The sequence below is a fragment of the Somniosus microcephalus genome, chromosome 4 (assembly GCF_052327205.1).
Source record: "Somniosus microcephalus isolate GS21.2 chromosome 4, FLI_Smic_1.0, whole genome shotgun sequence".
Classification (NCBI taxonomy): Eukaryota; Metazoa; Chordata; class Chondrichthyes; order Squaliformes; family Somniosidae; genus Somniosus; species Somniosus microcephalus.
The window spans coordinates 265,721,757-265,749,440 of record NC_140990.1 but is presented as its reverse complement, the minus strand read 5'-3'; the positions used below and the strand labels follow the sequence as shown (position 1 = coordinate 265,749,440).

Here is a 27,684-nt window from a genome sequence, read left to right as displayed (position 1 = left end):
TGGGAATTAAGTGGGAATTTTGTCAGAACTGTGATTTTAGTCGATCTTCCCTCGTTGTGTCCGTTTCTCCCCCCCCTATTTAAGTAAGACAGTGTTGCACTAGCAGAAAAGTGCTTCAGTGAACACCGAAAGTAGCTGTATTAAAGTGCTGTTTTAAGTAAAAGCCACTAAGCAAAGGTGCTGTAGTGAGCAAGGTGTTTCTGTATTTAAAACAGTATTAAAAGGGGGTGTTGTACCTAGCAGAGAAGTGCTGTGGTAAACACTGTGTAGCTGTTTTTAAAGTGCTGTATTTAAAGGAGTGTTGCACTGAGCAAGGAGCGCTCTAGTGGACACTGAGTGTATTGCTTTAAGCAGAAGTGCTGTACCAGGCACAAGCTGTGCTGTATCGATTTTTAAGTTGTTTCTTTCTTTTTGTTTCAATAAATACTGATCTGTTTTGCACCCAAACCACGAGTCACATTTTTCTGTCTACATCGCTACCGAATAAGTCCGGCGGTCAGAGCCAGGAGGAATAGGGGAGCGCTTCGAAACCGCAAGGGGGTCCCTGGAGCAGCTCAGAGGCTTCTGACTGGCCAGAGACAAATAACCCCAACCCCGCTAGCGTGTGCTAATTCCTTACAAAGAAAAGGAGCAGGATGATGGGATGTGGTGTGTATTGCTCGTCCACGGTTCCAAGAAGGGCCCAGCTTCTGGATCCTGAGACATTCCTACGAAGACCTACAACATCAACACCATCATTCTTTTCCACGACACCATTCCTCTGGTCTACACATTTCAGACCCACATTTCTCTAATCAAACACTTCAAGCTTACACAGTGATGCATACAAACAATTATTTATTGAGAAAAGTGTCTGTCTCTGTGCCTAATGTCTGCCATTATGGCGTTTCCCCTTTTTCCCAGCGCTTCCTCTCATTGCCATCCCACTGACAAGCTAATGGGAAGGGGTTTCAGCTGTGTCTCCAGAAGAGGTTCCTGGAATTCAGGTGGTATTCTATCTCTGTAAGCATGGAGCCCTGATCAGTCAGTTTCACACTGTGAACACTTCAGTGGCTGCAGGGCAGCCTGGCTCTGTCTATTTTCTGACTCTTGGTCAGTTATGGGGGTGGTGGGTGGAGTGCTGTGTAAGTGCTGCCATCATAAGAGACAGCAGCTGTGCCCATTGACACTTTCACCCAGTCTCTACTGTAAATCTCCAATCAATCCTATCAATGTGCCTGCTGATCTGTGGATGAGTGGAATCTATGCATCAGTGGTAGCATAAGGGGGGGGGGGTCCTATTTGATTGCCTAAGGTACAAATACAAGGGGCTCGAATTTCCCAGGGCCATGGAGGCGGGAATGGAGGCATGTGGGGTGTTAAAATTGCAAAAAGTGGTGGGCGGGCCCAACCCCGCCTCCAAGCAATTTTCAAGAAATCGTGTTTACTGCTCCCGTCTCTGTCCTGCCTCCAAGAGGCGGGATAGGCCCTTAAGTCCTTTAAGAAGCACTAAATTGCCTCTATTATGCCATTTTGAAAAATAGAAACATAGAAGATAGGAGCAGGAGTAGGCCATTTGGCCCCTCGAGCCTGCTCCGCCATTCAATGAGATCATGGCTGATCATCCAAATTCAGTACCCTGTCCCTGCCTTCTCCCCATATCCCTTGATCCCTTCAGCCTTAAGAAATATATCCAACTCCTTCTTGAATATATTTAATGAATTGGCCTCCACTGCCTTCTGTGGTAGAGAATTCCACAGCTTCACCACTCTCTGGGTGAAGAAATTCCTCCGCATCTCTGTCCTAAATGGCTTACCCCTTATCCTTAGACTATGACCCCTGGTTCTGGACTCACCGGCCATCGGGAACATCCTTCCTGCATCCAGTCTGTCCAGTCCTGTTAGAATTTTATAGGTTTCAATGAGATCCCCTCTCATTCTTCTAAACTCCAGCGAGTATAAGCCCAATCGACCCAATCTCTCCACATACGTCATTCCTTCCATCCCAGGTATCAGTCTGGTGAATCTTTGCTGCACTCCCTCCATGGCAAGAACATCCTTCCTCAGATAAGGCGACCAAAACTGCACACAATACTCAAGGTGTGGTCTCACCAATCCCTGTACAACTGCAGCAAGACATCCTTGTTCTTGTACTCGAACCCTCTCGCTACGAAGGCCAACATACCATTTGCCTTCTTAACCGCCTGCTGCACCTGCATGCTTACCTTCAGCGACTGGTACACAAGGACACCCAGGTCTCATTGCACTTCCCCTTCTCCCAATCTATTGCCATTCAGATAATAATCTGCCTTCCTGTTTTTGTCACCAAAGTGGATAACCTCACATTTATCCACATTATACTGCATCAGCCACGCTTCTGCCCAATCACCCAACCTGTCCAAATCATACTGGAGTTTCTCAGCATCCTCCTCACAGCACACACGCCCACCCAGCTTTGTGTCATCTGCAAACTTGGAGATATTATATCTAGCTCCCTCGTCTAGATCATTTATATATATTGTGAATAGCTAGGGTCCTAGGACCGATCCCTGCGGTACCCCACTAGTCACTGCCTGCCACTCGGAAAAAGAGCCGTTTATTCCAACTCTTTGCTTCCTGTCTGCCAACCAGTTCTTTATCCAAGTCAGTACCTTGCCCCCAATCCCATGCGCCTTAACTTTACACGCTCTCTTATGCGGGACCTTATTGAAAGCCTTCTGAAAGTCCAAATACACCACATCCACTGGTTCTCCCTTATCTATTCTACCAGTTACATCCTCAAAAAATTCCAGTAGATTAGTCAAGCACGATTTACCTTTTGTAAATCCATGTTGACTTTGTTCGATCCTGTCACTGTTTTCCAAGTGCTCTGCTATTACATCTTTTATAATGGATTCTAGCATTTTCCCCACTACCGATGTCAGGCTTACCGGTCTATAATTCCCCTTTTTCTCTCTACCACCTTTTTTGAATAGTGGGGTAACATTAGCTACCCTCCAGTCCATGGGAACTATTCCAGAGTCTATCGAATTTTGGAAGATGACCAGCAATGCATCTACTATTTCTAGGGCCACTTCCTTAAGTAGCCTAGGATGTAGATTATCAGGCCCTGGGGATTTATCGGCCTTCAATCCCGTCAATTTCCCTAACACCATTTTCCTACAAATACTGATTTCTTTCAGTTCCTCCCTCTCATTAGACCCTATGTTCCCCGACATCTCTGGGAGGTTATTTGTGTCCTCCTTTGTGAAGACAGAACCAAAGTATGTATTTAATTGGTCCGCCATTTCTTTGTTCCCCATTATAAATTCCCCTGATTCTGACTGCAAGGGACCTACGCTTGACTTCACCAATCTTTTTCTCTTCACATATCTATAAAAGCTTTTACAGTCAGTTTTTATGTTCCCTGCAGGCTTACTCTCATACTCTATTTTCCCCCTCTTAATTAATCCCTTTGTCCTCCTTTGCTGAATCCTAAACTGCTCCCAATCCTCAGGTTTACTGCTTTTTCTGGCCAATTTATATGTCTTCTCCTTGGATCTTATGCTATCCCTAATTTCCCTTGTTAGCCACGGTTAAGTCACCTTTTTTGATTTATTTTGATGCCAAACAGGGATGAACAAATTCTGTAGTTCATCCTTGCGATCTTTGAATGTTTGCCATTGCCTATCCACCATCAACCCTTTGAGTAACTTTCTCCAATCAATCCTACCCAACTCGCGCCTCATACCATCGTAGTTTCCTTTATTTAAATTCAGGACCCTGAAGGCCTTTGTGATTTTAACCCTTTTCCCACGTGAAGCACACCTGCTCTGAAACACGACGGTGAAACCTGGCGGGAGCACAATTGGATTGCTGACTATTAGCTGCAGGTCAACCCATTAAAGAAGAGATTTGATCAGCCATCATTTGCAGGTGGCAGGACTTTGTTGTCTCAGGTCTGGGGTAACTTTTAGAAGGCATAACCACAGCTGTGGAAGTTTGGAGCCTGACACCCATCTCCAGTGTGACCTCCTGGGAAACCCCTCTCGCCACCTTGACTGAGCGCTTCCACAACTGAGGCATAGAAGCATGGGAGCCATTTATTTCCTTCCCTTCTGGACATCAGATGAGGACAAAGACCAGCCGCGGCAGCAGCAGAACCATGAACAATAGCAGCATCAACATCAGCAGCAACAACAGGAGCGCCAGGGTCTCCAGAATCGTCGTGCTTTGCTATGCACTTCACAACATGGCACAGCGTCGTGGCTTGCAGATTCCTGAGGACCAAGTGGCTCCTCACATATCCTCCTCAGATGAGGAGGAGGAAGAGGAGGAGGTAGTGGAGGAGGTGGAGGAGGAGGAGGAGGAGGAGAGTGAAAACGAACATCTTGCAGAGGCCCATCAACCAGCAGCAGCAGTACGCGAGAACATTGCTGCCCGGGATGCAAGGAACGCACTCATCTTGGCCAGATTTGCTTAGCCTAACCAATCAAGCACTTTTGCCTCGCAGCTTCTTACCAGAGCTTCGACAATGGCCATGAACCAGCGGATTCCTAACAATTTGACCACCATACTGACAATTGCAAGTAATCCTAAGCCCTCAACGTGGAAGTCCCATTAGCGAAATGACACACGCCACAACTGCCGCAGTAGCCATCAGATTTTTTACTTACAGTAACCACTTGATAGCTTTTTAACGTTAAACATCAAATTTCACCCAAGTGACTACCCTTGTGACTATTTGTGCAGTGTCTTTCTCTTACGCGTGCTCCTACGTAGTGCTTCCCATGTGGCTTCAGCAGATGTGGAGGCCCCTTGCTCAGTTTCTTGCTGCTCCTGTCTCGACACCTTTGGCGGGCGTCCTCTGGGGTTGCGAACCTGTGAGGGCTCGCCAACAGTCTGCTGCTCCTGCGGTTGTGCAGGGGTTGAGATGCCGATCTCAGTTGGGTGTGGACTCTGGTGGGGCTCTGACCGAGGGCTCTGCAGTGGCATGGAAGTGTGAGTGCTTGGAAAGGAGCCCCCACTTCCTTGATGTATGCCACCAACTTCCCTCTCATGGGTCAGGTCTCCCTCAGCGCTTGCAAATGGCTTGAGAGCACCTTGCTGTACATCAGGGGGGCCATGGGAACCCGTATCTGCACTGGCAGTCCTACTCAGAAGGACTTCCATGAAGGTCTGGTTTCTCTGTTCAATAGATGACCATCGCTCCTCCAGAGATGTCATTCTATTTAGAACACTCACCATGTTTTCTGCACTCTGGAGACTTATCACCTCCATGAAGGTTGCCATCCTTTCCATGGTGATGCGTTCATGCACCAATGACTCCACAAAGGCTCTGCTTATGTTCGCAATGGACTCCTCCATTCGCTCCACACTCGCAGCGACCCTGGAGACAAAACCTGCCAGAGACTCCTGCATCTGTTCCTGGAGTTCCAGCACCGCTGATCTTGTGGATGGACCCAGAGGCAGATGGTCGACATGCAGCTGAGCCAAGCTGGGAGAGTCCTGTGCCCTCCGACTAGGACTCTCCACTGCTGTCCCTGTCTCCACCATTTGCTGATGCTCACTTGTGAGCTGTGATACACCAGGTGACAACACTACTCTATCTCGCGAAGGTCCCACCGAGGTGCGAGTGTCTGCGCTGGTGCTGGGTGCGCTGAATTCTGCTGACGCTGCGCCCTCAGAGGTTGCAGCTTCCTCTGAGGAGTCTGGATGCTCAGGCTCTTCCTCCTGGCTAGTGGGGACGGGTGCTATCAATGGTCCTGTGAGGGAGTAAAGGAAAGAGTCAGCGATGTGATGCCAAGGTTACATGCACATTGCATATTGCAGATGATCATAAGTCCATCTGTTAGAGCTTCAGAATCATTATCAGCGACTCATGCAATGTCAATGAGAGAGGTGGAAAACTATTCTGTCACCAGCTTGCTGTGATGCACCCGTCTGTCCATCCCCCACTTGCGCATCGTCCTCCACTCCCACGATCTCCAGGACCGCATCCTCCCAGGGGGTGGGCTGGGCTATTGAGGGTGGCCCTCCTCCTGTCCTCATTGTTCCCCTCTTATTGTGAGCTCTCTTTTCCTGCAATGAGGGAGACAAGTGGAGGTTGAGTGAGAATGAAGGAGTGAGTGTAGAGAATCATAGCATAGATGCTTAGAAGGAGACAAAGATGGAGTGAGGTGGCAAGACCAAGAGCCCTCCCTGTGTGTTGTAAGTTGTTTTCATAGCATCACAGTGATAGGGAGTGTGAGGGCTGCATAGTCGAATAGTTAGGTGCATGTAACCATAGAGAGAGAGGGAATGGGTAAGGGTGCATGGATGTCAGCGTCAAGTGGGATGTGGAGGAAGAGATTGCTAAAGCTGAGTGCTGGTGAGGAGAGGCAATGGGGATCAGATTGAGGGTGATGGGAAAGTCATACTCACTTTTTCAGTGTGCAGAAGGTCATGAAACCTCTTCCTGCACTGAAGCCAGGTTCTGCGGGTTATCGACAAAGAGTTGACCTCCTGGTCCACCTGGATCCACACAGCCTTGGTCTGCTGGGGAGGCTTCTTCCTCCCTGAAGAAGGGAATAGCACCTCTTTATTGGCTCTTGCTCCCTCCACTAAAGCTTGCAGGGCAACGTCATCAAACCTGGGAGCAGACCTAGGTCGCTCACTGGTCATTCTGCCTCCAGGTCCCTCTAACATGAAAGGCCAAAAGTTTGGCAGTCTGCAGAAGAAGCAAGGCTTCTTGCAGACCTTAAATGCAGCAGCAATGATGACGTCATTGGAGGCGAGTTTCAGACTGAAAAAACTAATTGGGCCATGGGTTCCCACACGCTGGAACTCAATTGCCCACTTAAGTTAAAATCGCTTCATTCTCCCACATCGATTTAGAATCGGGTGGCTAACACGAAAAGCGGATTACACGACCCCAGCCTGCCCCAGTGACAAAATCCAGCCCAATGTATCTGCAAGATGCAGAGTACAAACACACCTATCTTGCATGCCTGCTCTAGTTCCCCTCCTCCAGAACCTGCAAATGGAGAGGGATGGCAAAGGGGAACCCCAGTTCCTATATAGGCAGCACAAATGGGGAAACAGTTACATAAAGCAGATGGGATACAGCTTTAAGAATCTCTGAATACATTCAGTTTTGAAAACACAGCAAAACAACAAAGAAGCATTGAAATGAGTGCAAACAGAGCACCAGTTACAAAAATAAGAGTCCACTTTAAGAGAGAGGAGCCACCATAACAGCCATGCCTCTTGTGCAGTGCCATCTGAAATGGGTGCTAAGTATTTGGAGCACTGTAAAGGTACTCTGACCATATCATGGGGCTAATGCCTCATTAAAATAAGTTGGTGATCCTTAGGGAATCTTGCGCAGCACATGTGTGCAGAGCACCACAGGTTCTTCCTCAGCGCATAATAAAGCACTATGCGCAACGAGCGTCAGGCATCAATGCTCGATTTTACAGGGTGGCAATGCCTGATGTACAGTAGCATGGTGGCCATTAAACATTGCATTATTGGTTTTACTGCCTAAAGTCTTTCCAAGTGCAACATCAGAATGTCTGCTCCACCGCCCCCAATGTTGCCTAGAAATCACACAAATTTAGTTCTATAGGCAGTATCACTCCTGCATTCAGTCTAGGCAGCAACGTCTCAGCTGTCTGAGCACGTCATGTAAAAGTAGCAGCTAAATTTCTTCTCGACATCTGGGGAGACAAATTACATGGCAGTTGTTGCAATTTCCAGCTTAAAGCTCCCAATTATACAAAATATCAGTCATGGTCATTCATTTTTTCAGGATTGGTCAACTTTGATACAGTACCCATATTTTGTTCTTTGGTGTTCTTCACATCCTTATGTTCAGAAAACCAATCATCAGCATAGCCAAAACTAAGCAACTTCTGCATGCTAACTGGCGGTTCCTTTCTACGTGTAAATCTGTTACTTAGAAAAATCAAATACAGTATATTACAATACAGAAGATATAACTAACTCTGACACATCTTATAACCTGTAGCTAATGTGAAATTAATTTACATACATCTCAGAAGACATCTTGGAAGCATAATTTCTAAATAAAGAAATCACGTAACAAAGCAAGAGACATTTCAATCTATTTGACAGTATCACAACGGAGCTTGATTGTCACATTGTTACCTAATATCTTGCTGGATGTAATTGAAAAGTATCAATCTGTCAAATGAATAATCATCATGCATATTTATTGGGAGTAAGTGAACCTGTAAATAAAATTCTTCAGAAGTTACTAAAATTCTAGAAACTGGACACAGAATTTTTTTTACCTTGGCCTCGTTCAAGTTCTGAATGAATAATATTATTTTTTCTGTATATCAGTTATTCATTAATCGCAGGAGATAAGCTCGATAAGTATTTTTCTAAAGGAAGTGGCTCATGCCTCAAAACAATTCATTGGCTGCCCTCTGATAACTGGCCCAATTGGTCATTTTTAATTTGTGAGAGTAGACGGGGGAATACTGACAAGGAATCATGGATCAGCTGTCCTGATAGACTGGGGGAATACTGACAAGGAATCATGGATCAGCCGTCCTGATAGACTGGGGGAATACTGACAAGGAATCATGGACCAGCCGGGGGAATACTGACAAGGAATCATGGATCAGCCGTCCTGATAGACTGGGGGAATACTGACAAGGAATCATAGACCAGCCGTCCTGATAGACTGGGGGAATACTGACAAGGAATCATGGATCAGCCGTCCTGATAGACTGGGGGAATACTGACAAGGAATCATAGACCAGCCGTCCTGATAGACTGGGGGAATACTGACAAGGAATCATGGATCAGCCGTCCTGATAGACTGGGGGAATACTGACAAGGAATCATAGACCAGCCGTCCTGATAGACTGGGGGAATACTGACAAGGAATCATAGACCAGCCGTCCTGATAGACTGGGGGAATACTGACAAGGAATCATGGATCAGCCGTCCTGATAGACTGGGGGAATACTGACAAGGAATCATGGATCAGCCGTCCTGATAGACTGGGGGAATACTGACAAGGAATCATGGATCAGCCGTCCTGATAGACTGGGGGAATACTGACAAGGAATCATAGACCAGCCGTCCTGATAGACTGGGGAATACTGACAAGGAATCATAGATCAGCCGTCCTGATAGACTGGGGGAATACTGACAAGGAATCATAGACCAGCCGTCCTGATAGACTGGGGGAATACTGACAAGGAATCATGGATCAGCCGTCCTGATAGACTGGGGGAATACTGACAAGGAATCATGGATCAGCCGTCCTGATAGACTGGCCAATGTTGTGGGAGGATTTGCTAAAGGTGCACGTTTCTTGCCATGAAAATAATTGTTGCCTTTGTGGAACTAAGAATAAACAACTCGCCTTAACCAGTTCAGACTGCACACAATCTTTTCTCTTTTTACATTGACATGCACATGCTCTTTACTCTTTCTCACACTCTTCATCAAATCAAATCAAATCAAATCAAATCAAATCAACTTTTATTGTCATTGTTAGTGCACAAGTGCAGTACAACGAAATGTAGGCTTGCGGCTCCCGAGAGTGTACATTTAGATTAAGACATTTAAACATTCAACATACATTTGGCTTGTAATACATTAACATAAACATAACCAATACATACACCCTTCAGCTTAACTTAGTGGTAACACTCTCACCACTGAGCCAGCAGATTGCAGTTTCAAGCCCCACCTCAGGACTTGCTCACATAATCTAGGCTGAAATTCAATAACTATTATGGGAGTCCTGCATTGTTGGAGGTGCTGCCTTTTGGATGAGCCATTAAACTGAAGTCCTGTCTGCCTGTTAAAGGGGATATGAAAGATCCCATGGCACTATTTGAAGAACAGCAGGGGAGTTCTCTAGTGGCCCAGTCAACATTTATCACTCAGTTATCATTCATCTCAGTTTCTGTTTCATGTGCAGATTCACTGCCGCATTTGCCTATGTAACAGTGACTACATTTCAAAAGAATTTAATTAGCTGTAAAGCACTTTGGGATGTCCTGAGGAGATAAAGAAAGAACTTGCATTTATACCAGCGCTTAAAGGGTTAATTTATGAGGACAGATTGCATAAACTAGGTTTGTATTCCTTTCAGTTTAAAATGTTCAGGGGTGAACTAATCAAGGTGTTTAAAAGATAAAGGTATTTGATCGGATACATACAGAGAAACGGTTTGCTCTGATGGGGAATTAACATTAGCTATAGGCCATACAGGAGCAAAATCAGGAAGCACTTCGTGACACAAACGGTCGTGGATATTTGAAACTCACTCCCCCAAAAGGCTGTGGAGACAGGGTCAATTGAAGTTTTCAGGTCTGAGGTCGATAGAATTTTGTTAGGTAAGGGTCTCAAGGGATATGGAATAAAGGCTGGTAAATGGAATTAGCCATTATCTAATTGAGTGGCGGAACAGGCTTGAAGGGCTTAATGGCCTACTCCTCTTCCTATGTTGCTATATATTGCCTTTCACGTTCTCAGGATGTCCCAAAGTGCTACACAGCCAATGAGGCACTGTTGAAGTGTAGTCACTGTCGTAATGTAGGGAAACATGGCAGCCAATTTGTGCACAGCAACATTCCACAACAGCAATGAGATAAATGACCAGACAATCAGTGGTGTTTGTTAAGTCTGTGTGTTATAGTGATAATTACTACACAGACTACAAGAGTAAATTCAACAGGTCTTTACTGGTTGGAGGTAGGGACTATACTGAATACAATATTACTACACAGTGCTTATATACCGGTGTGGTCACCACCGGTATTACGTATACAGCAGCCAGAGAAAGTAGTACATCTCTTAAGGTGGAACAGGCTTAAGTTCTCTTAAGGTGGAACAGGTTACATACACCACAATCCTCCCTTTTTAGCTTAACAGTCATATCCCCATTTAACATAACATAATAACATATATACATATATAACTTCAGGTATAACAGTTCAAAGGTTCAGTCTCTCAGGAGGCTTTCTGATGCGGCTTGGATAACGCCTCTCAGTAGTCTCTGATTCTTGTTGTTGAGGTGCCTCCTCTATTTGGTTTCCAATGTATTGGGTGTCATCATCATCAAGTACATTCCCTGCCGAGGTAGATGCTTCAGGTTCATTAACGTCTTCCACAGTTGTCTCTGTCACAACCATGGGTTCGACCCTTGCTCTCGACTCTACCAGTTGATCCGCATGACGCCTTATCACATTATGACCAATATCTACTGTGTACATCAGAGGTCCTTGTCTGGCCCGAATTGTTCCGGACTGCCATTTTTCGTTTCCATAGCCCCTTGCCAACACTGGTTGTCCTACGTCGAAAGTTCGAGTGGTCTTGTTGTTAATATGCCGAAACTGTTTGTTTTCCACTTCCCTCCGCACATTTGGTTTTAACAAGTCCAACTTGACTGCAACCTCCTGTTATAAAACATCATGGCAGGACTTTGGTTAGTCACTGCATGATCGGCGTTTCGATATGACATCAGGAACTTGTCGACCTTGTGTTGCAGCGGAATCTGATCATCGTTCATGGCCTTAATTGCCTTTTTGAATGTCTGGACAAATCTTTCAGCCAACCCGTTTGTCGCCGGATGATATGGGGCAGAGGTATGATGTTTTACTCCATTCTTCTTTAAGAATTGTCGGAATTCTTCCGATACAAACTGTGGTCCGTTGTCCGAACAGATCTGTTCTGGCAATCCGTTCCTTGCGAATATTGTTCTTAACACCGCAATTGTCTTTTCTGAAGTAGTGGTATTCATCTTGATGACTTCTGGCCATTTGGAATGTGCGTCCACCGCGATTAGGAACATGGAGTCCATGAATGGACCAGCAAAGTCAATGTGTACGCGTTGCCATGGGGCTGAAGGCCATTCCCATGGGTGTAGCGGTGCTATCGGAGGTGCATTTTGCACTTTTTGGCACCCAGCGCAGCTTTTCGTTAACTCCTCAATCTGTTGGTCAATACCCGGCCACCATACATAAGCCCCAGCAAGACTTTTCATTTTAACTCCCCCCAGATGGCCATCCTTTCACTGTCACCTCGTAGACTCTGGACAGTGTCGGGTCGTTCCTGGTTTCTCTTTCAATACTTGCATTGGTGACTGGTAAACACTCGATGATGGTCGAATGAAATAACTCAACAGGGTCGACTTTCGTCGTGTCTTCTTCTTCACGTAGTGGCAGGCGTGACAGCCCATCAGCATTGCCATGCTGTTTCGTACCTTTGAATTCTATTTGATATTGATGTGCCCCTAGGAAAAGAGACCATCTCTGGAGACGCTGCGCTGTCATCACCGAAACACCCTTCTTAGGGTTAAAAATGGATACCAACGGTTGATGGTCTGTCAGAAGTGTGAATTTTTGGCCCTGCAGGTAATGATTAAACTTCTTCACCCCCCATACAAGGCTAAGAGCCTCCCTATCGATCTGCGCATAGTTGCGCTCAGCGGAGGTCAATGATCTGGATGCAAACGCGACTGGCCTTTCCGTGCCATTTGGCAACTTGTGTGAGAGTACTGCCCCAATACCATATGGAGAAACATCACAAGCCAACCGAATAGGCAGTGTCGGGTTGAAGTGAGCCAACACTTCCTCTGAGGTGATCAATTCTTTGCTTTTGCGAAATGCCTTCTTACAGTTTTCGCCCCATTCCCATGGTACCCCTTTCTGTAAAAGAGCATTTAACGGGTGCAGTACCGTGGATAGATTTGGCAGAAATTTATGGTAATAGTTAATTAATCCTAGAAACGACCTCAACTGAGAGACATTCTCTGGAGCGGGAGCCTTTACAACTGCCTCAATCTTGTCAGGAGACTTATGAAGCCCCTCCCGGTCAATGACATGGCCACAGTACGAGATCCGCTTCTGGAAGAACTCACATTTCTGCTGATTTACTCTAAGTCCATACTCTTTCAGTCTGTTGAGCACCAGTTCCAAGTTTGCGAGATGTTGTTCATCACCATCACCTGTGATCAGAATATCGTCCAGGTAACATTGTGTGCCTGGAATTCCCTGTAATACCTGCTCCATGGCCCTCTGCCAAATTGCTGGAGCCGATGCCACTCCAAAAACCAGCCTATTGTACCGGTACAACCCTCGATGCGTGTTGATCGTGAGGTATTGGCGTGACTCTTCCTCAACCTCCATCTGCAAGTACGCCTGCGCCAGGTCTATCTTGGTGAAGTGTTTCCCGCCAGACAATGAAGCGAAAATATCCTCAATCCGTGGAAGTGGATACTGCACCGTGTGAAGCACCGGATTAACGGTGATTTTGAAATCTCCACAGATGCGAACCTTCCCTGGATCTCCTGGCTTGTTGCTCGCAGGACGTTTCATAACGGGAACAATGGGCGTAGCCCACTCACTCCAATCTACCTTAGACAGTACACCTGAACGTTCTAGTGCTTCCAGTTCCGCTTCAACAGTAGGTCGTATTGCATAGGGTACCGGTCTGGCCTTAAAAAAGTTTGGTTGTGCATGTTCATCAATCTTGATGTTTGCCGTAATTCCTCTCAGTGTTCCCAGTCCCTGCTGGAACACCTCTTTAGCATCATCCAATATTCTGGACAATCGTTTAGGTTTGACATCTGTTTCCCCGGAATCTACCGTTAGTGCCTTCAAGGAGTGCCAGTCCATATTCATTTTCCTAATCCACTCCCGTCCTAGTAGTGGTGGACCTCCTTCAGGTAGCACATATAAGTCCATTACTTGGCTTTCTTCGCCCTTGTGGACCACTTCTACCTCTATTTTTCCGATGGGGTACACTCCTTGCCCCGTGTATGTTTTCAATATAATCTCCGTATCCTGTAGGGGAATATGTTGGAATAACCTTCTGTAATCTTTCTTATTCATGACCGTCAATGCCGATCCAGTGTCCAATTCCATTTTTACTTGGACTCCTGCTATCTGAAGAGTGACCCAAATTGTCTGGAGATCTGCATCCTTACCAACGTTGTGTACTCTTAAGCTATCCAGTTCATTACTGCTAGCGTCTGAATCTGACTTCTGTTCGGTCAAACTGTTCTTTGTCACCTTGTGTACCTTTGCGTATTTTCCTTGCGGTGACTTTTTGTTGCTGGTCTTCTTTCCTGACCGGCATACTTTAGCTATGTGGCCAAGCCTGCCACACGTTCTGCATTCTTGGTTTTTAAACCAACACTGGTTCTGATCGTGCGTTGTCTTTCCACAACGATAACATTTGACAGAACGCAAACCCAATTTGTTTGTACCGAGTTCCGGTGACCGTAGCTGCATTACTGCCGTGCCTCTCGCTGCAGCTTCGTGTGCTGCTGCCATAGTGACCGCCTTCTCAAGCGTCAGCTCATTCTCCTCGAGCAGTCGCTTTTGTGTATCCTGTTTAAATAAACCACACACAAATTTATCTCGTAGTGCCTCTGTCAGTCCCGTTCCAAACTGACAATATTTTGCTAGCTTACGTAATTCCATCAAATATTCAGCATTGCTTTCATTCTGCAGCTGCCTTCTGTCGTAAAATTTAAATCGTTCCGCTAGCATCAGCGGCGTGGGGTTTAGATGATTTTTCAGGGCAGTAACAATCTCATCTAACGTCTTATCCGCCGGTTCATCTGGTGATAACAGGTGTTTCAATTGCCCGTATGTCTTCGCACCCATTAAATTTAATAATGTTAGTGCTTTATCTGCATCAGGAATTTTATTTGCCTTACAATAATTTTGTATGCGTTCTACATACATGGCCCAATCTTCGATGTCACTATCAAAGGTATTAATGTTCCCATGTTTAGGCATCGTTGCAATTTATTGTATTTTTATGTTATCCAAGATGGCAGCTTCCCGCTGTTGTCGTTGTCCTCCGCCCACAAAATGGCGGTTTTCCCGCGCTTGGCGGTCTTCAACCGTCCCCCGACGCTGTCTCCGCTTCACCGCGGCTCTCGCGCCTTCAGTTTCCCCAGACGCTGCGCCTTTTAGCCCGAATGCGGCCCTTATCTCCGGTCGCGATCGATGCCCCCGCGCTGCGCCTTTCGCTCGAAAGCGGCCCGGCCCTTATCTCCGGTCGCGATCGATCTCACCGCCCTTATTCCTCCGTCTTCCCAGCCCCGTCTGTACAGCCAACGCGGTTGACTTTCTGTCGCGTCGCTGCCCGGCTTACCCATCACCGAGGTCGAAAGAAGAAAGCTGACAGTCGCTGATGGAGGCTTCGAGGTCAGGATGTCTTCTGCACTCCGGTTTCTCGATGCCTGCCGCTCGACGTGTCTTCCAGTAGGGTGATGAGGGTGGAAACCTCTCTTCGACGTCCTGTCTGTGGACGAAGCCGCCGTGGAAATAACTGCCGCAGGGTAAGAATCGGACTCGTCGCCACTGTTAAGTCTGTGTGTTATAGTGATAATTACTACACAGACTACAAGAGTAAATTCAACAGGTCTTTACTGGTTGGAGGTAGGGACTATACTGAATACAATATTACTACACAGTGCTTATATACCGGTGTGGTCACCACCGGTATTACGTATACAGCAGCCAGAGAAAGTAGTACATCTCTTAAGGTGGAACAGGCTTAAGTTCTCTTAAGGTGGAACAGGTTACATACGCCACAGTGTTGGTTCAAGAATAAATGTTGGCCAGGACATCTCCCCTGTTCTTCTTCGAATAGTACCATGGGATCTTTTATGTCCACCTGAGATGGCAGATGGGGCTTCGGTTTAACTTCTGACAGTACAGCACTCCCTCAGCATTGCACTGGAGTGTCAGCCTAGATGATATGCTCCAGTGTCTCGAGAGAGACTTGAACTCATGACCATCTGACTCAGAGGTGAGAGTACTAGGACTGAACCAATGCTGACAGTTTCAAGTTCTTTCTTTTCTTCTCTTGTTCTTTCTCACTCTACTACATCCTCTCCACAAACATATACACTTTCTCTTTTATTTCACATGGCCACTTTTTAATTCAAACACAATCAAAGGTGTGGTTTTATAATTCCACAGTTTACACTAAAAATATACAAAAGCATTTAAAAACTGATCTTATGGAATTAAGAAAGAACAGCTGGCCCAAACTTATCAAGACAGGATTTTTCATCCACAATCTCACTGTCCAAACACACATATATTCCCACTCTCCAGTCACACAGCAGAGCACACAGCTAACAGTAACATGGGTGAACAGAGAGTGGATTAATAGGCAGACTGTAAAAATGGGGAAATTGATAGACACTTACACGTGACAAAAATTACGCATGTCTCTTCCTTAACAAAAATATTTGCTCATCACTTTTTCATGGATACAGTGTCCTGATAATAAAAAGTACCTGCTGGGGCATGAACTATTAATACAAATAAACATAGTTATGCAATCAGCCAGATAACGATAGAGTGTTCCGCTGCTTATGTCACAATGTCCGGTTTACTGAAAAATGAGTCAACTGCACGTAAAAATATAGGCCCCGAATGTCCATAGGACCACTCTGCCGGCGTAAGTGCTTGGGAGTGCCCACCTGTGGCCTCCACTCCTGACTCCGCCAAAGTATCCAGTGAGTGACTGCGCCACTATGGGCGCATCATTGGCACTTGCTAGAAGAGGGGTCAGGAAATGCTGCTCTGGCCAGCTTCTTGAGGAGCTGCCAGTACCACTGGTCCACCTTCCTTCATGCATCTTATTCCTGTGCTTTTACTGGAGGATAGTCTTCACCTCCAAAATGAGCCACCCTCCTTTGGTGCAGCAGAACCACCAACCCACTACCATCTAAAGTTGCAGTGCTGTCTACATTTCTCTGTTGTAGTATTGTGAACAATTAGTCAACTTTTCTGTTGCTGCTGCAACTTGCGATTTAATGGGGAGTTGCAGATATTTAAGAGCTGCTGCCTTGTTTGATTTTCTGTTCCCCAGTCGTGTGCATTACAGCTCAAGGTCTCCGAACAAGTTTCTTATGTGTCAGTAGCTATTTAAATCAAGGAGGAAAATTTGGTGCAGCCTGCGGCCTGAGCTGACTGCCATGTGCCAGCTCAAGCCCATTTTTGGCGGAGTTGAAAAATGGGCCTCTGTAAGTAAATGCTGTTGAAACACTTTTAGAGTCCAAGTTCCCAGAGGTAATTAAATGCTTATCCCAGTGCATTTTAAATGATCTTTATAAAATGCCTCTTGAGTGAGTACTATTACTATTGGCGATATCAGTGGACGAATGTTAAACATGCCCATATGCAAATTCCCTGTCAGCTATTTTAATGGAGGTGTTACAAATAAAAATTCCATCAAAATAGAGAAAGGAATATCATGTGACTGTGTTAAGCATTATTTGTTAATGTCATCAATAGTGATTTCTAGGCTATGCTTTGTTCATTTAAATAAACTTCTTTACAGAGCGGGATTAAACGGGGTGGAGTTGAACAGAGTGTTTTATTTGGGAATTTGGAAAGAGTGGGAATTTCTGTTAAGTACTGGGTAAGTAGAAGCTGTAAAAAGTGAAATTTAGTTTAAGATTTGATTTTAACCTAGAACTTTAAAAACTATAGTTAACAGAAGCTGACTGCCAACGGCAGTTAACTGTCAGTCAGCTGTAAGTGTTTGTCTTGAATAGGCGTGAATCATCAGGAGCAGGGGAGCTGAATCATCACTTGTAAATTGGGTGAGGCTCCTAGTGTATAAAAGTAAACATTTCTGCAGAGCACAGAGCGGGATTAAACGGAGTGGACTTGAACCGTGTTTTATTTGGGAATTTGGAAAGGGTGGGAATTTGGAGAAGAGGGGGAAGGAGTTGTGGCTTTTTGCCTACACTACTTGTAGTGCTTTGTGTTACAGGTAGATATTTAATTTCAGTACCCTTAACTTAATCTAGATCAAGTAAGTAGTCAAGAAACTACACTGTAAACTAAGTTACCTAATTACAAATTTAATTAAATAAAAAAAGGTCATATAGGGATGGTAGTGCAGGTGGTGTGCCGCAACTGCAACATGTGGGAGTTTGTGGAGAGCATTGTGAGCCCAGACAACCACGTTTGCAGTAAGTGCCTGCATCTTGAAGAACTTCAGCTCAGAGATTTTGAGCTGGAGTCTGAGGTGCAGACATTGCAGGGCATCAGGGATGGGGAGAGTTACCTGGACACTTTGATCCAGGAGGCAGTCACACCCCTTAGGTTAAGTACTGGTACAGGTCTGGTTAGTGGTCAGGGACAGGAAGGTGTGACTGCAACTCAAGCAGGTAAGGGGACCCCAGGTGCAGTGCTGGAGGAGCCTCAGCCTTTGCCCTTGCCCAACAGTTATGAGCTTCTTGCTGCCTGTGTGGATGAGGCAAAAACCTGCAGGATGGATAAGCAAGCTGACCACAGCACCGTGGTGCAGGAGGCCATTCAAGTGGGGGGAGTGAAAGGGAATGTAGTTGTGATAGGGGACAGTATAGTCAGGGAGATAGATACTGTTCTCTGCAGCCGCGACTGAGAGTTCCGAAGGTTGTGTTGCCTGTCCGGTGACAGGGTTAAAGACATCTCCTCGCAGCTGAGAAGAACTTGGAGTGGGAGGGGGAGGATCCAGTTGTCGTGGTCCATGTAGGAATCAATGACATAGGTAGAACTAGGAATGAGGTTCTGCTGAGGAAGTTTGAGGAGCTAGGATCCAAATTAAAAAGCAGAACCTCAAAAGTAATACTCTCTGGATTGTTACCTGAGCCACGTGCAAATTGGCAATAGGGACAAACAGATTAGAGGTTTAAATGCGTGGCTCAAAGAGTGATGTGGGAGGAAGGGATTTCGGTTCATGGGCCACTGGCAGCAGTACTGGAGAAAGAGGGAGCAGTTCCATTGGGACGGGCTCCACTTAAACCGGGGCTGGGACCAGTGTCCTGGTGAACCGAATAACTAGGGCAGTAGACCGGACTTTAAACTAATGAAAGGGAGGTGGGAGGATTCAGGAAAGAGTGAATTTAAAAGCAGCGAGAGAAATGTCAGGCTCTAGAGCAGAGTGGGGTTTTGGGTAAAAATAAGCAGAGTGGGTCAGGAAGGGACAAAGCGAGTAACAAAGGTAATAAGGCATCAGTGACTGAGGTGACATCAGGGAAAAATAGAAAAAAGTCAAAGCTAAAGGCACTATATCTGAATGCGCAAAGCATTCGCAACAAAATAGATGAATTAATAGCGCAGATAGAAATGAACAGGTTTGATCTAATAGCCATAACAGAGTGGTTGCAAAGTGGCCAAGGTTGGGAACTAAATATTCCAGGATACTTAACTTTTAGAAGAGATAGGCAAAATGGAAAAGGAGGAGGGGTATCCCTGATAATAAAGGATGGGATAAAGACAGTAGAGAGAAAGGATCTTAGCTCCGAAAATCAAGAATTAGAATCAGTTTGGGTGGAGCTAAGAAACAGCAAAGGGCAGAAAACAGTGGTGGGAGTTGTTTATAGGCCCCCAAATAGTAGCTGTAATGTAGGGCAGTGTATAAATCAGGAAATTAGAGGCGCACGTAACAAGGGTAATACAGTAATCATGGGGGACTTTAATCTACATATAGACTGGGCAAACCAAATTTGCAGTAATAGTGTGAAGGACGAACTCATGGAATGTATGGAAGATAGTTTTCTAGATCAGTATGTTGAGGAACCAACTAGGGAACAGGCTATTTTAGATCTGGTATTGTGCAATGAGAAAGGGTTAATTAATAACCTTGTAGTAAACGCACCTTTAGGGAAGAGTGACCATAATATGATGGAAATTTATATTCAGTTTGAAAGTGATTTAGTTAAATCTGAAACTAGGGACTTAAATCTAAACAAAGCAAACTAAGTAGGTATGAGGGGCGAGTTAGGTAATGTAGATTGGGAAACTACATTAAAAGGTATGACGGTAGACAAGCAATGGCTAGCATTTAAAGAATTAATACATAATTACAACAAATATACATTCCTTTAAGGCACAAAAATCCCACAGGAAAAGTGGTCCAACTGTGGCTAACAAGAGAAGTTAAAGATAGTATTAGAACAAAGGAAGAGGCTCATAATGTTGCCAAAAAGAGTAGTAAGCCTGAGGATTGGGAGGATTTTAGAATTCAGCAAAGGAAAGACAAGAAATTGATAAAGAAAGGGAAAATAAAATATGAGAGTGAGAGTAAACTAGCGGGAGACATAAAAACAGACTGTAAAAGCTTCTATAGGTAAGTAAAAAGGAAAAGAAAAGCAAAAGTAAATGTAGGTCCCTTACAGGCTGAGACAGGAGAAATTATAATGGAGAATGAGGAAATGGCAGAGAAAGGATTTTGTCAGCCCTGAGGAGGCGGGTATGGAGGTGGGACTGCCGGTAAAGTTGCAGAAAGTGGGGGCGGATGGCAAACCCACCCCCATCCCGCCTCCGTGCCCTTTTGCCAGGAGGCAGGAAGCCATCCTGCCCTGGGTCCCGTCTCCTCAAAGTGGGAAAGGGATTAAATCCTTTTAACTGCCTGTTAACAGGTAGTTAAGAGGCAGAAAAAAGGATTAGTCCCATTTTACCTTTTCAGGTGAAGGCTTCCTGACCTCGGAGAACACCGCCGGGTTGGAGGAGTCGAGTAGGAGGTCTGCGGGTGTCGGAGGGGCCTGAAAGTGAGATGCAGAGGTGAGTGATGGGTGCAAGTGTGGAGTGGTAAATATGTGAGGTGAGTGTTAAGTGTTAGAAAATGTTCACTTACCTTTGTTTCTGCCTACAGCCTTCAGCCGCGGTGGTTCCGGAGTCCCGACATCTTCGTTGTAGATTTCACAGACTGGCTGTTGGATCCTCTGAACCAACAGTCATCTGCTTTCTACAAAGTTGAAAGGTTTGATGAGTCCTGAACACAAGGACTCATCAAACTACACAGAATGTCAGTGTTTGACAGCTTCACAGAGCTGTCAAACACTGACATTTCTTCTTTCAAGAAGTCTTGACAGATGACATGTCAGACGTTGACGTGCTCTGTCAGTGACTTCCCCCTAATTGGCCTGCTGAGCCCGCAGGGCTGGCTTAACAAGGTCAATCAGGGGAAAATCCCGCTGGTTGGCCAGAACATGATGGAGGCGCGACTGAGACGCGACAAGCAGCAGTCCCGCCTCCAGCACGTCTCCATTCACAAAATCCAGCCCTTTGTGTCTGTCTTCACGGAAGAAGATGCAAAAAATTTCCTGGAAATAGTAGAGAACCAAGGGCCTAGCGAGAATGAGTAACTGAAAGAAATTAGAATTAGTAAAAAAAAGTACTGGAGAAATCAATGGGACTAAAAGCCGATAAATCCCCTGGACCTGATGGCCTACATCCAAGGGTTTTGAAAGAGGCGGCTATAGAGATAGTGGATGCATTGGTTGTCATTTTCTAAAATTCCATAAATTCTACAACAGTTCCCATGGATTTGAAGGAAGCAAATGTAACCCCACTATTTAATAAAGGAGGGAGGCAGAAAACGGGGAACTACAGACCAGTTAGCCTGACATCAGTAGTAGGGAAAATGCTAGAATCTATTATTAAGGATGTGGTTACAGGGCACTTAGAAAATAATAATAGGATTGGGCAGATTCAACACCAATTTATGAAAGGGAAATCATCTTTGACAAATCTATTTTTTGAGGTTGTAACTATCAGAATAGATAAGTTAGAACCAGTGGATGTGGTGTATTTGGATTTTCAGAAGGCATTCGATAAGGTGCCACACAAGAGGTTATTAACCAAAATTAGGGCTCATAGGATTGGGAGTAATATACTAGCATGGATTGAGGATTGGTTAATGGACAGAAAACAGAGAGCAGGAATAAATGGGTCATTTTTGGGTTGGCAGGCTGTAACTAGTGGGGTACCGCATGGATCAGTGCTTCGGCCTCAGCTATTCACAATCTACATCAATGATTTGGATGAGGGGACCAAGGGGGAGAAATTCGGTATCGCCCCATATGGGATGCCATTACTGGCGGTGTGCAAAGTTTAGCGCCTGGCGCTAATTATCGCCTCCAACAGCAAACTTGGCTTTTATCGCCCCTGGAGGTGATTGGAGCGCTAAATCAGGTGCTACACACCTCTCTTAAGGCGCTAAGGCCAAGGAGCGAGGCGCTACCTCAGAGGACGGGCACAGCGCAGGTGCTGTCACTTAGCGATTGAACACAGACACACTGACGCCGGTCAGTTCTTAAAGGTGAGGGTCGATCTTGCTCTGCAGCCACACCCTGCTCATTGGAGCCTTGAATCTCAGCCTGGGCAGACCTGTGGCTAAATCTAGTAGCCAAACACTATGGAGAGGGCCAGGGAGTGAGCACAGCATTTCTGCGAGCGGGCCTTGGAGGCTTTGGTTCGCGGGGTGGAGCGCAGAAGATCCATTCTGTACCCAGAGAGTGGCAGGAGGCCTTTGCCACGCGAGTACAGAAGAGTGTGGAGGGAGGTGGTTCAGAGAGTGACCTCAAGCAGCATGGTGCCTAGGACCCATCTCCAATGTAGGAAAAAGTTCAACGACCTCACTCGGGTCGTCAGGGTGAGTGCCTTTTTTGCAAAACCTCTTCATCCCTCCATCTCAACCTCACTTTATGGCCAGAGGGTCTTGAAAGCCCCAATGACCAACACTTATCCAACACTTATGGCCCTTTCATCAAACACACATGCACATTCCACACTTTGCATACAGTAAGGGCTATTCAACCATGGGAGGCATTTCAGGCAAGACCATGGCAGCATACAGTAAGGGCTATTCAACCATGGGAGGCATTTCAGGCAAGACCATGGTGGCATACAATAAGGGCTAATCAACCATGGGAGGCATTTCAGGCAAGACCATGGCGGCATACGGTAAGGGCTATTCAACTATGGGAGGCATTTCAGGCAAGACCATGGCTGCATATTTACTCAGACGCCATCCTTTTTCTTGCAGGCCAAGCTGTCTCATATTAGGAGACAGCAGCAACGGACCAGTGGAGGGCGGCCTCAGTTGCAACCCCTCAGCGATTTTGAGGAGCGCATCCACAGGATTGTGGCAAGCCGGGTGATTGGTCCCGTCGCCACTGGAGATGCCGACCCCGTTCTGGACAGTAATGGTAAGGTCATCACCTTTTTGTCCTCTCTCCTTCCACTTGTTCCTCACAACAGCAGCCTTTGACACTTTCAATCCAAATCACTAAATCGCTGCACTCATGCCTCCCTTGCTGCCACCCTGTCCTCACGCTAAAGCCACTCTTGTACCTCCCTGCTTTCAGATGGTGATTCACCAGGTGAGGAGACGGGCCCTCAAGCTGCCAGTGAGAGTGAAGCTGAAGGCGAGGAGGAAGAGGAAGCCGGACCATCAGCGCCACCCTCTACCGAGGCAGCCCATGCCCACACTGGGGACACGCCTTCCCTGGAGGGGAGCAGGGGGGAATGGTCTGATGAGGGTGAAGCTCCAGGACCCAGCGGGCTGCAGCAACGCGATGGGGGTGGGGAAGCTCGGGGGCCTTCTCCCCGGAGGGAGAGTATGGCTTTGAGTCCTGCTGCACTGGCGCAGAGGAGGAGCGGGTCCTCGCTGAAATGAGTGCCCAGGTGGAGCACAGGCACACTGAGCTCATGGCTGCAGTGGCAAGGTTGCCCGAATCCATTGAATCACTGGCAAGGAGTGTGGAGCACTTCACTGTCGCACAGGCGGCTGCCACGCAAGTGCTTAGTGCTGCAATGGAGTCAGTGGCTGGTCTCATGCAGACGCAGATTGAGGCCACGTGAGCACTGACTGCTGCCACCCTCGCTGGATTGGGCAGATTTCCCCGGGGCTCTCACTGCGCCGCAGCAGGCCAGCAATCTGTGCTCCATCAGATTGCTCCGGATGCTGAAGTGCTGCCCCGTGGGAGTACCAGTGTGTCGGTCGAGCAGGGAGTTGCTGTCCTCTCTCAAGATGACAGCATTCCTGCTGCCACCAGTGGCACTTCTCCACTGCAGTTGCCACCACCTGTAGGACAGACTGCTGCCGCCCATGCAGAGTTGGTGCAGTCAGCAGCTGGGCCCTCCAGGCCCAGAGCTGGTCCAGGCCATCCCTCAAGGGCATCTGCAGTCTCAGTTTCTGACACTCAGCAGCCTTCCCCCAGCCTTGCTCCAGCCACTGGGGTCCCATTATGGAGGAGCTGCAGGGTGGGAAGGGGGAATTTCGCAAAGGGATGCAGATCACCCTCGAAGGGCAAAAAGTAGGAGGTGTGGCAAAATGTTTTTCATTGTTTTATTGAAGGCCGAGGTTCGTGGTCAAATTTTTGTAACTGTTTTGGACATTGTCTCCAGGTTGTGAGAGCCAGTTATGTGAATGACTGCTTTTTTTTGTGTTTCTTTCTATTACTTTGTCATGCGGAAATGAGACACACAGAGTTTGTGAAATAAAGAAGTGTCTGTATTCAAAATGTACATGTTTGGTCTTTGAAATCATTGTTGCCTTGACCGGCTTAGAGGTTGCGGGATGGTTTCATTCAGGTTGTTTGAATGGCAGAAGCCATTTCCTCAGAGGGGGCCTAGAAGCGACTTGCTATGAGCCTTTGATGGACGGCCCTTCCACTTTGTGCCTCCCTCCCGCCTTGGTGCTGCTGATGATCATCCTCCTGATCTTCCTCCTCCTCTTCCTCCTCCCCCTCTGCTGGTGCTCCAATGCCTGGTGGCATTGGCTGGGTCCTGAGGATTGCAAGGTTATGCAGCATACAGCACGCAACAATGAAGTGGGAGACTCGCTCAGGCGAGTACTGCAGGGCTCCTCCAGAATGGTCCAGACAGTGGAACCGTTGCTTGAGCACGCCGATTGTGTGCTCAACAATGTTCCTGGTACAGGAAACTCTTTATTACCCAGCACCAACGGGACCGGCGTGGTGCCGGTTTATCAAAAAGTCCGGATTACAGAGAGATCTAGTTAAAAGGTACGAGAGCTCCGTGCACAGCAACAAATCCAGGCTTCCCTGTTGCTTAGCAACATGTGCAGGAACTCCGGCCACAGACCAAGCATCCCTGTTGCTTAGCAACAAGTGCACGAACCCCAGTTACACAGCCACAGATCCAGGAACTGCCACTAACATGAAATAAAACTTACCTGAACCTACTCCTGAATGTTGCCGGTTAACAGAGTTTTCCGGTTATTTAGGTGCCGGTTAAAAGAGAGTTTCCTGCAGCTTGATGGCCCTCGTTGTATCGTAGCTCAGCAGGGGTGCTGGGCGAATGGAGCAGTGTCATCAGACAGGTGCACAGAGGATATCCCTTGTCCCCGAGAAGCCAACCTCCTGGGTGATGCGGTGCCTGGAAAAGGTCTGCCACAGAAATCTGGCGCAGGATGAAGGCATCGTGGCTGCTGCCAGGAAAGTGGGCATTGATAGCGAGTATCAGCTGTCTGTGGTCACAGACCAACTGGACGTTTAAGGAATGGAAGCCCTTTCGGTTGCGGAAATCCTTGGCATTCTCTTGCGGCGCCCGCAAAGCCACATGCATGCAGTCAATGGCGCCCTGCACCATGGGGAAGCCCGCTATCATCGCAAAGCCCGTTGCGTGTTCTTGCTGCTTGTCCAGGGTCATGGGGAAAGAGATGTACTCTCGTCTCCTTTTAAAGAGGGCATTTGTTACCTGACGGATGCAGCAATGCACTGCGAACTGGGAGATATTGGCGATGTCCCCAGTTGCTGATTGAAATGAGCCGGTGGCATAAAAGTTGAGAGCCACTGTTATCTTCACTGCCACTGACAGAGATGTCCTGCTCCTCAGTTGAGGCTGCCGATCTGGCTGAAGCAGGTGGCAGAGCTCAGTGACCACCTCCTTGCTGAAGCGCAGGCTTCGCAAACACTGCTCCTCAGACATATTAATGTAGGAGAACGGTTGGCGAAAAACCCTGGGAGGGTAAGGTCTCTTGTACCGAGGCCTGTTGGCCCTCCTCCGTCTGGCCATGATTGCCACTCTCTCTCTGCGTCTCTGTGCCCTCCGAATGTGATGGAGAAGGATGACGTTCCCATCCATTGCAGCCCCCATAGTATCTGGACAATCAAAGTTATGAAGGTCAAAAAGCAAAGTACCTGCAAAGTTATGGTCAGAAGCCAAAACTACCTCAGACAGCGTTGATTCAATGCAGAAGTCTCTCTTTCTCTCTTTGTCTCTCTCAAAATCTCTCTCTCTCTCTCTCAGAACGAGTGGTGCAAAAATGGCCACCACACAAAAGCCAGGAAGAGGCCCCCTTTAAATAGCACCCCCCCCCCAGCCCCACAGCGACTGGGAAGCATTCCAGTCAACCTGTCGTTGGTAGCGCCAGGCGGAAAGGAGGGGGGGCGCCACTCAATTTCTGGTCTGGGGCGCCCCAAGGGCATTGCACTCTCGAATGACGTCAAGATCTGCGTGCGCAGGAGATCGGGCGGTATTGTTTAGTGCCGCCGCAAAATGTCCGGTCAATTTCGCGAGAGGCGCAGATATTGCCGCGCCCGGGCGCTAGTTGCTTTGCACCCCACTTCGCGCCCTCTTAAGGCGCTAATGGGTGGCACTACCAACTGAATTTTTCCCCCCAAATGTCATATATCCAAGTTTGCTGATGATACAAAGCTGGGTGGGAATGTAAGTTTTGAGGAGGATGCAAGGAGGCTTCAAGGGGATTTAGACAGGCTAAGTGAGCGGGCAAGATCATGGCAAATGGAATATAATGTGGAGAAATGTGAAGTTATCCACTTTGGTAGGAAAAATAGAAAAGCAGAGTATTTTTTAAATGGTGAGAGATTGGGAAATGTTGGTGTTCAGAAGGACCTGGGTGTCCTTGTACACGAATCACTGAAAGTTAACATGCAGGTACAGCAAGCAATTAGGAATGGAAATGGAAATGGTATGTTGGCCTTTATTACAAGAGGATTTGAGTATGAGTAAAGACGTCTTCCTGCAATTATATAGGGCCCTGGTGAGACCACACCTGGAGTATTGTGTACTGTTTTGATCTCCTTACCTAATGAAGGATATACTTGCCATAGAGGGAGTGCAACGAAGGTTCACCAGACTGGTTCCTGGGATGGGGGGATTGTCCTATGAGGAGAGATTGAGTAGACTCGGCCTATATTCTCTAGAGTTTAGAAGAATGAGAGGTGATCTCATTGAAACATACAAAATTCTTACAGGGCTCGACAGGGTAGATGCAGGGAGGATATTTCCCCTGGCTGGGGAGTCTAGAACCAGGGGTCACAGTCTCAGAATACAGGGTAGGCCATTTAGGACTGAGATGAGGAGAAATTTCTTCACTCAGAGGGTGGTGAATCTTTGGAATTCTCTACCCGAGAGGACTGTGGAGGCTCAGTCATTAATTATATTCAAGACAAATATCGATAGATTTTTGATTATTAAGGGAATCAAGGCACGGTGGCATAGTGGTTAGCACTGTTGCCTCACAGCGCCAGGGACCCGGGTTCAAATCTGGCCTCGGGCGACTGTCTGTGTGGAGTTTGCACATTCTCCCTGTGTCTGCGTGGGTTTTCTCCGGGTGCTCCGGTTTCCTCCCACAGTCCAAAGATGTGCGGGTTAGGTTGATTTGGCTATGATAAATTGACCCTTAGTGTTAGGGGATTAAATAAGTGGGGTTACGGGGATAGGGTGGGATATGTGTCGGTGCAGGCTCGATGGGCCGAAATGGCCTCTATCTGCACTGTGGGGATTCTGTGTGATTCTGTGATTCTGTGATATGGGGATAGTTCAGGAAGGTGGAGATGAGGTAGAAGATTAGCCATGATCTCATTGAATGGCGGAGCAGGCTCGAATGGCCTACTCCTGCTCCTATTTCTTATGTTCTTATGTTTACTCTGTACTTCGAAGTGATTTATATTGTT

General features: G+C 46.8%; 1 protein-coding gene across 6 annotated transcripts in view; it reads right to left on the bottom strand.

The window, feature by feature from the left end:
• The window catches only part of c4h7orf57 (chromosome 4 C7orf57 homolog), a 180,786-nt gene that overhangs the window by 43,150 nt on the left and 109,952 nt on the right, over positions 1-27,684 (bottom strand). For 5 of the 6 annotated variants that reach the window (XM_085986333.1, XM_085986332.1, XM_085986331.1 and 2 more), the window contains one exon: positions 7,774-7,895. In XM_085986333.1, the coding sequence (XP_085842459.1) occupies positions 7,774-7,895 (122 nt within the window). The remainder of the gene's footprint in view (positions 1-7,773; positions 7,896-27,684) is intronic. The other variant, XM_085986334.1, reaches the window with a different exon arrangement.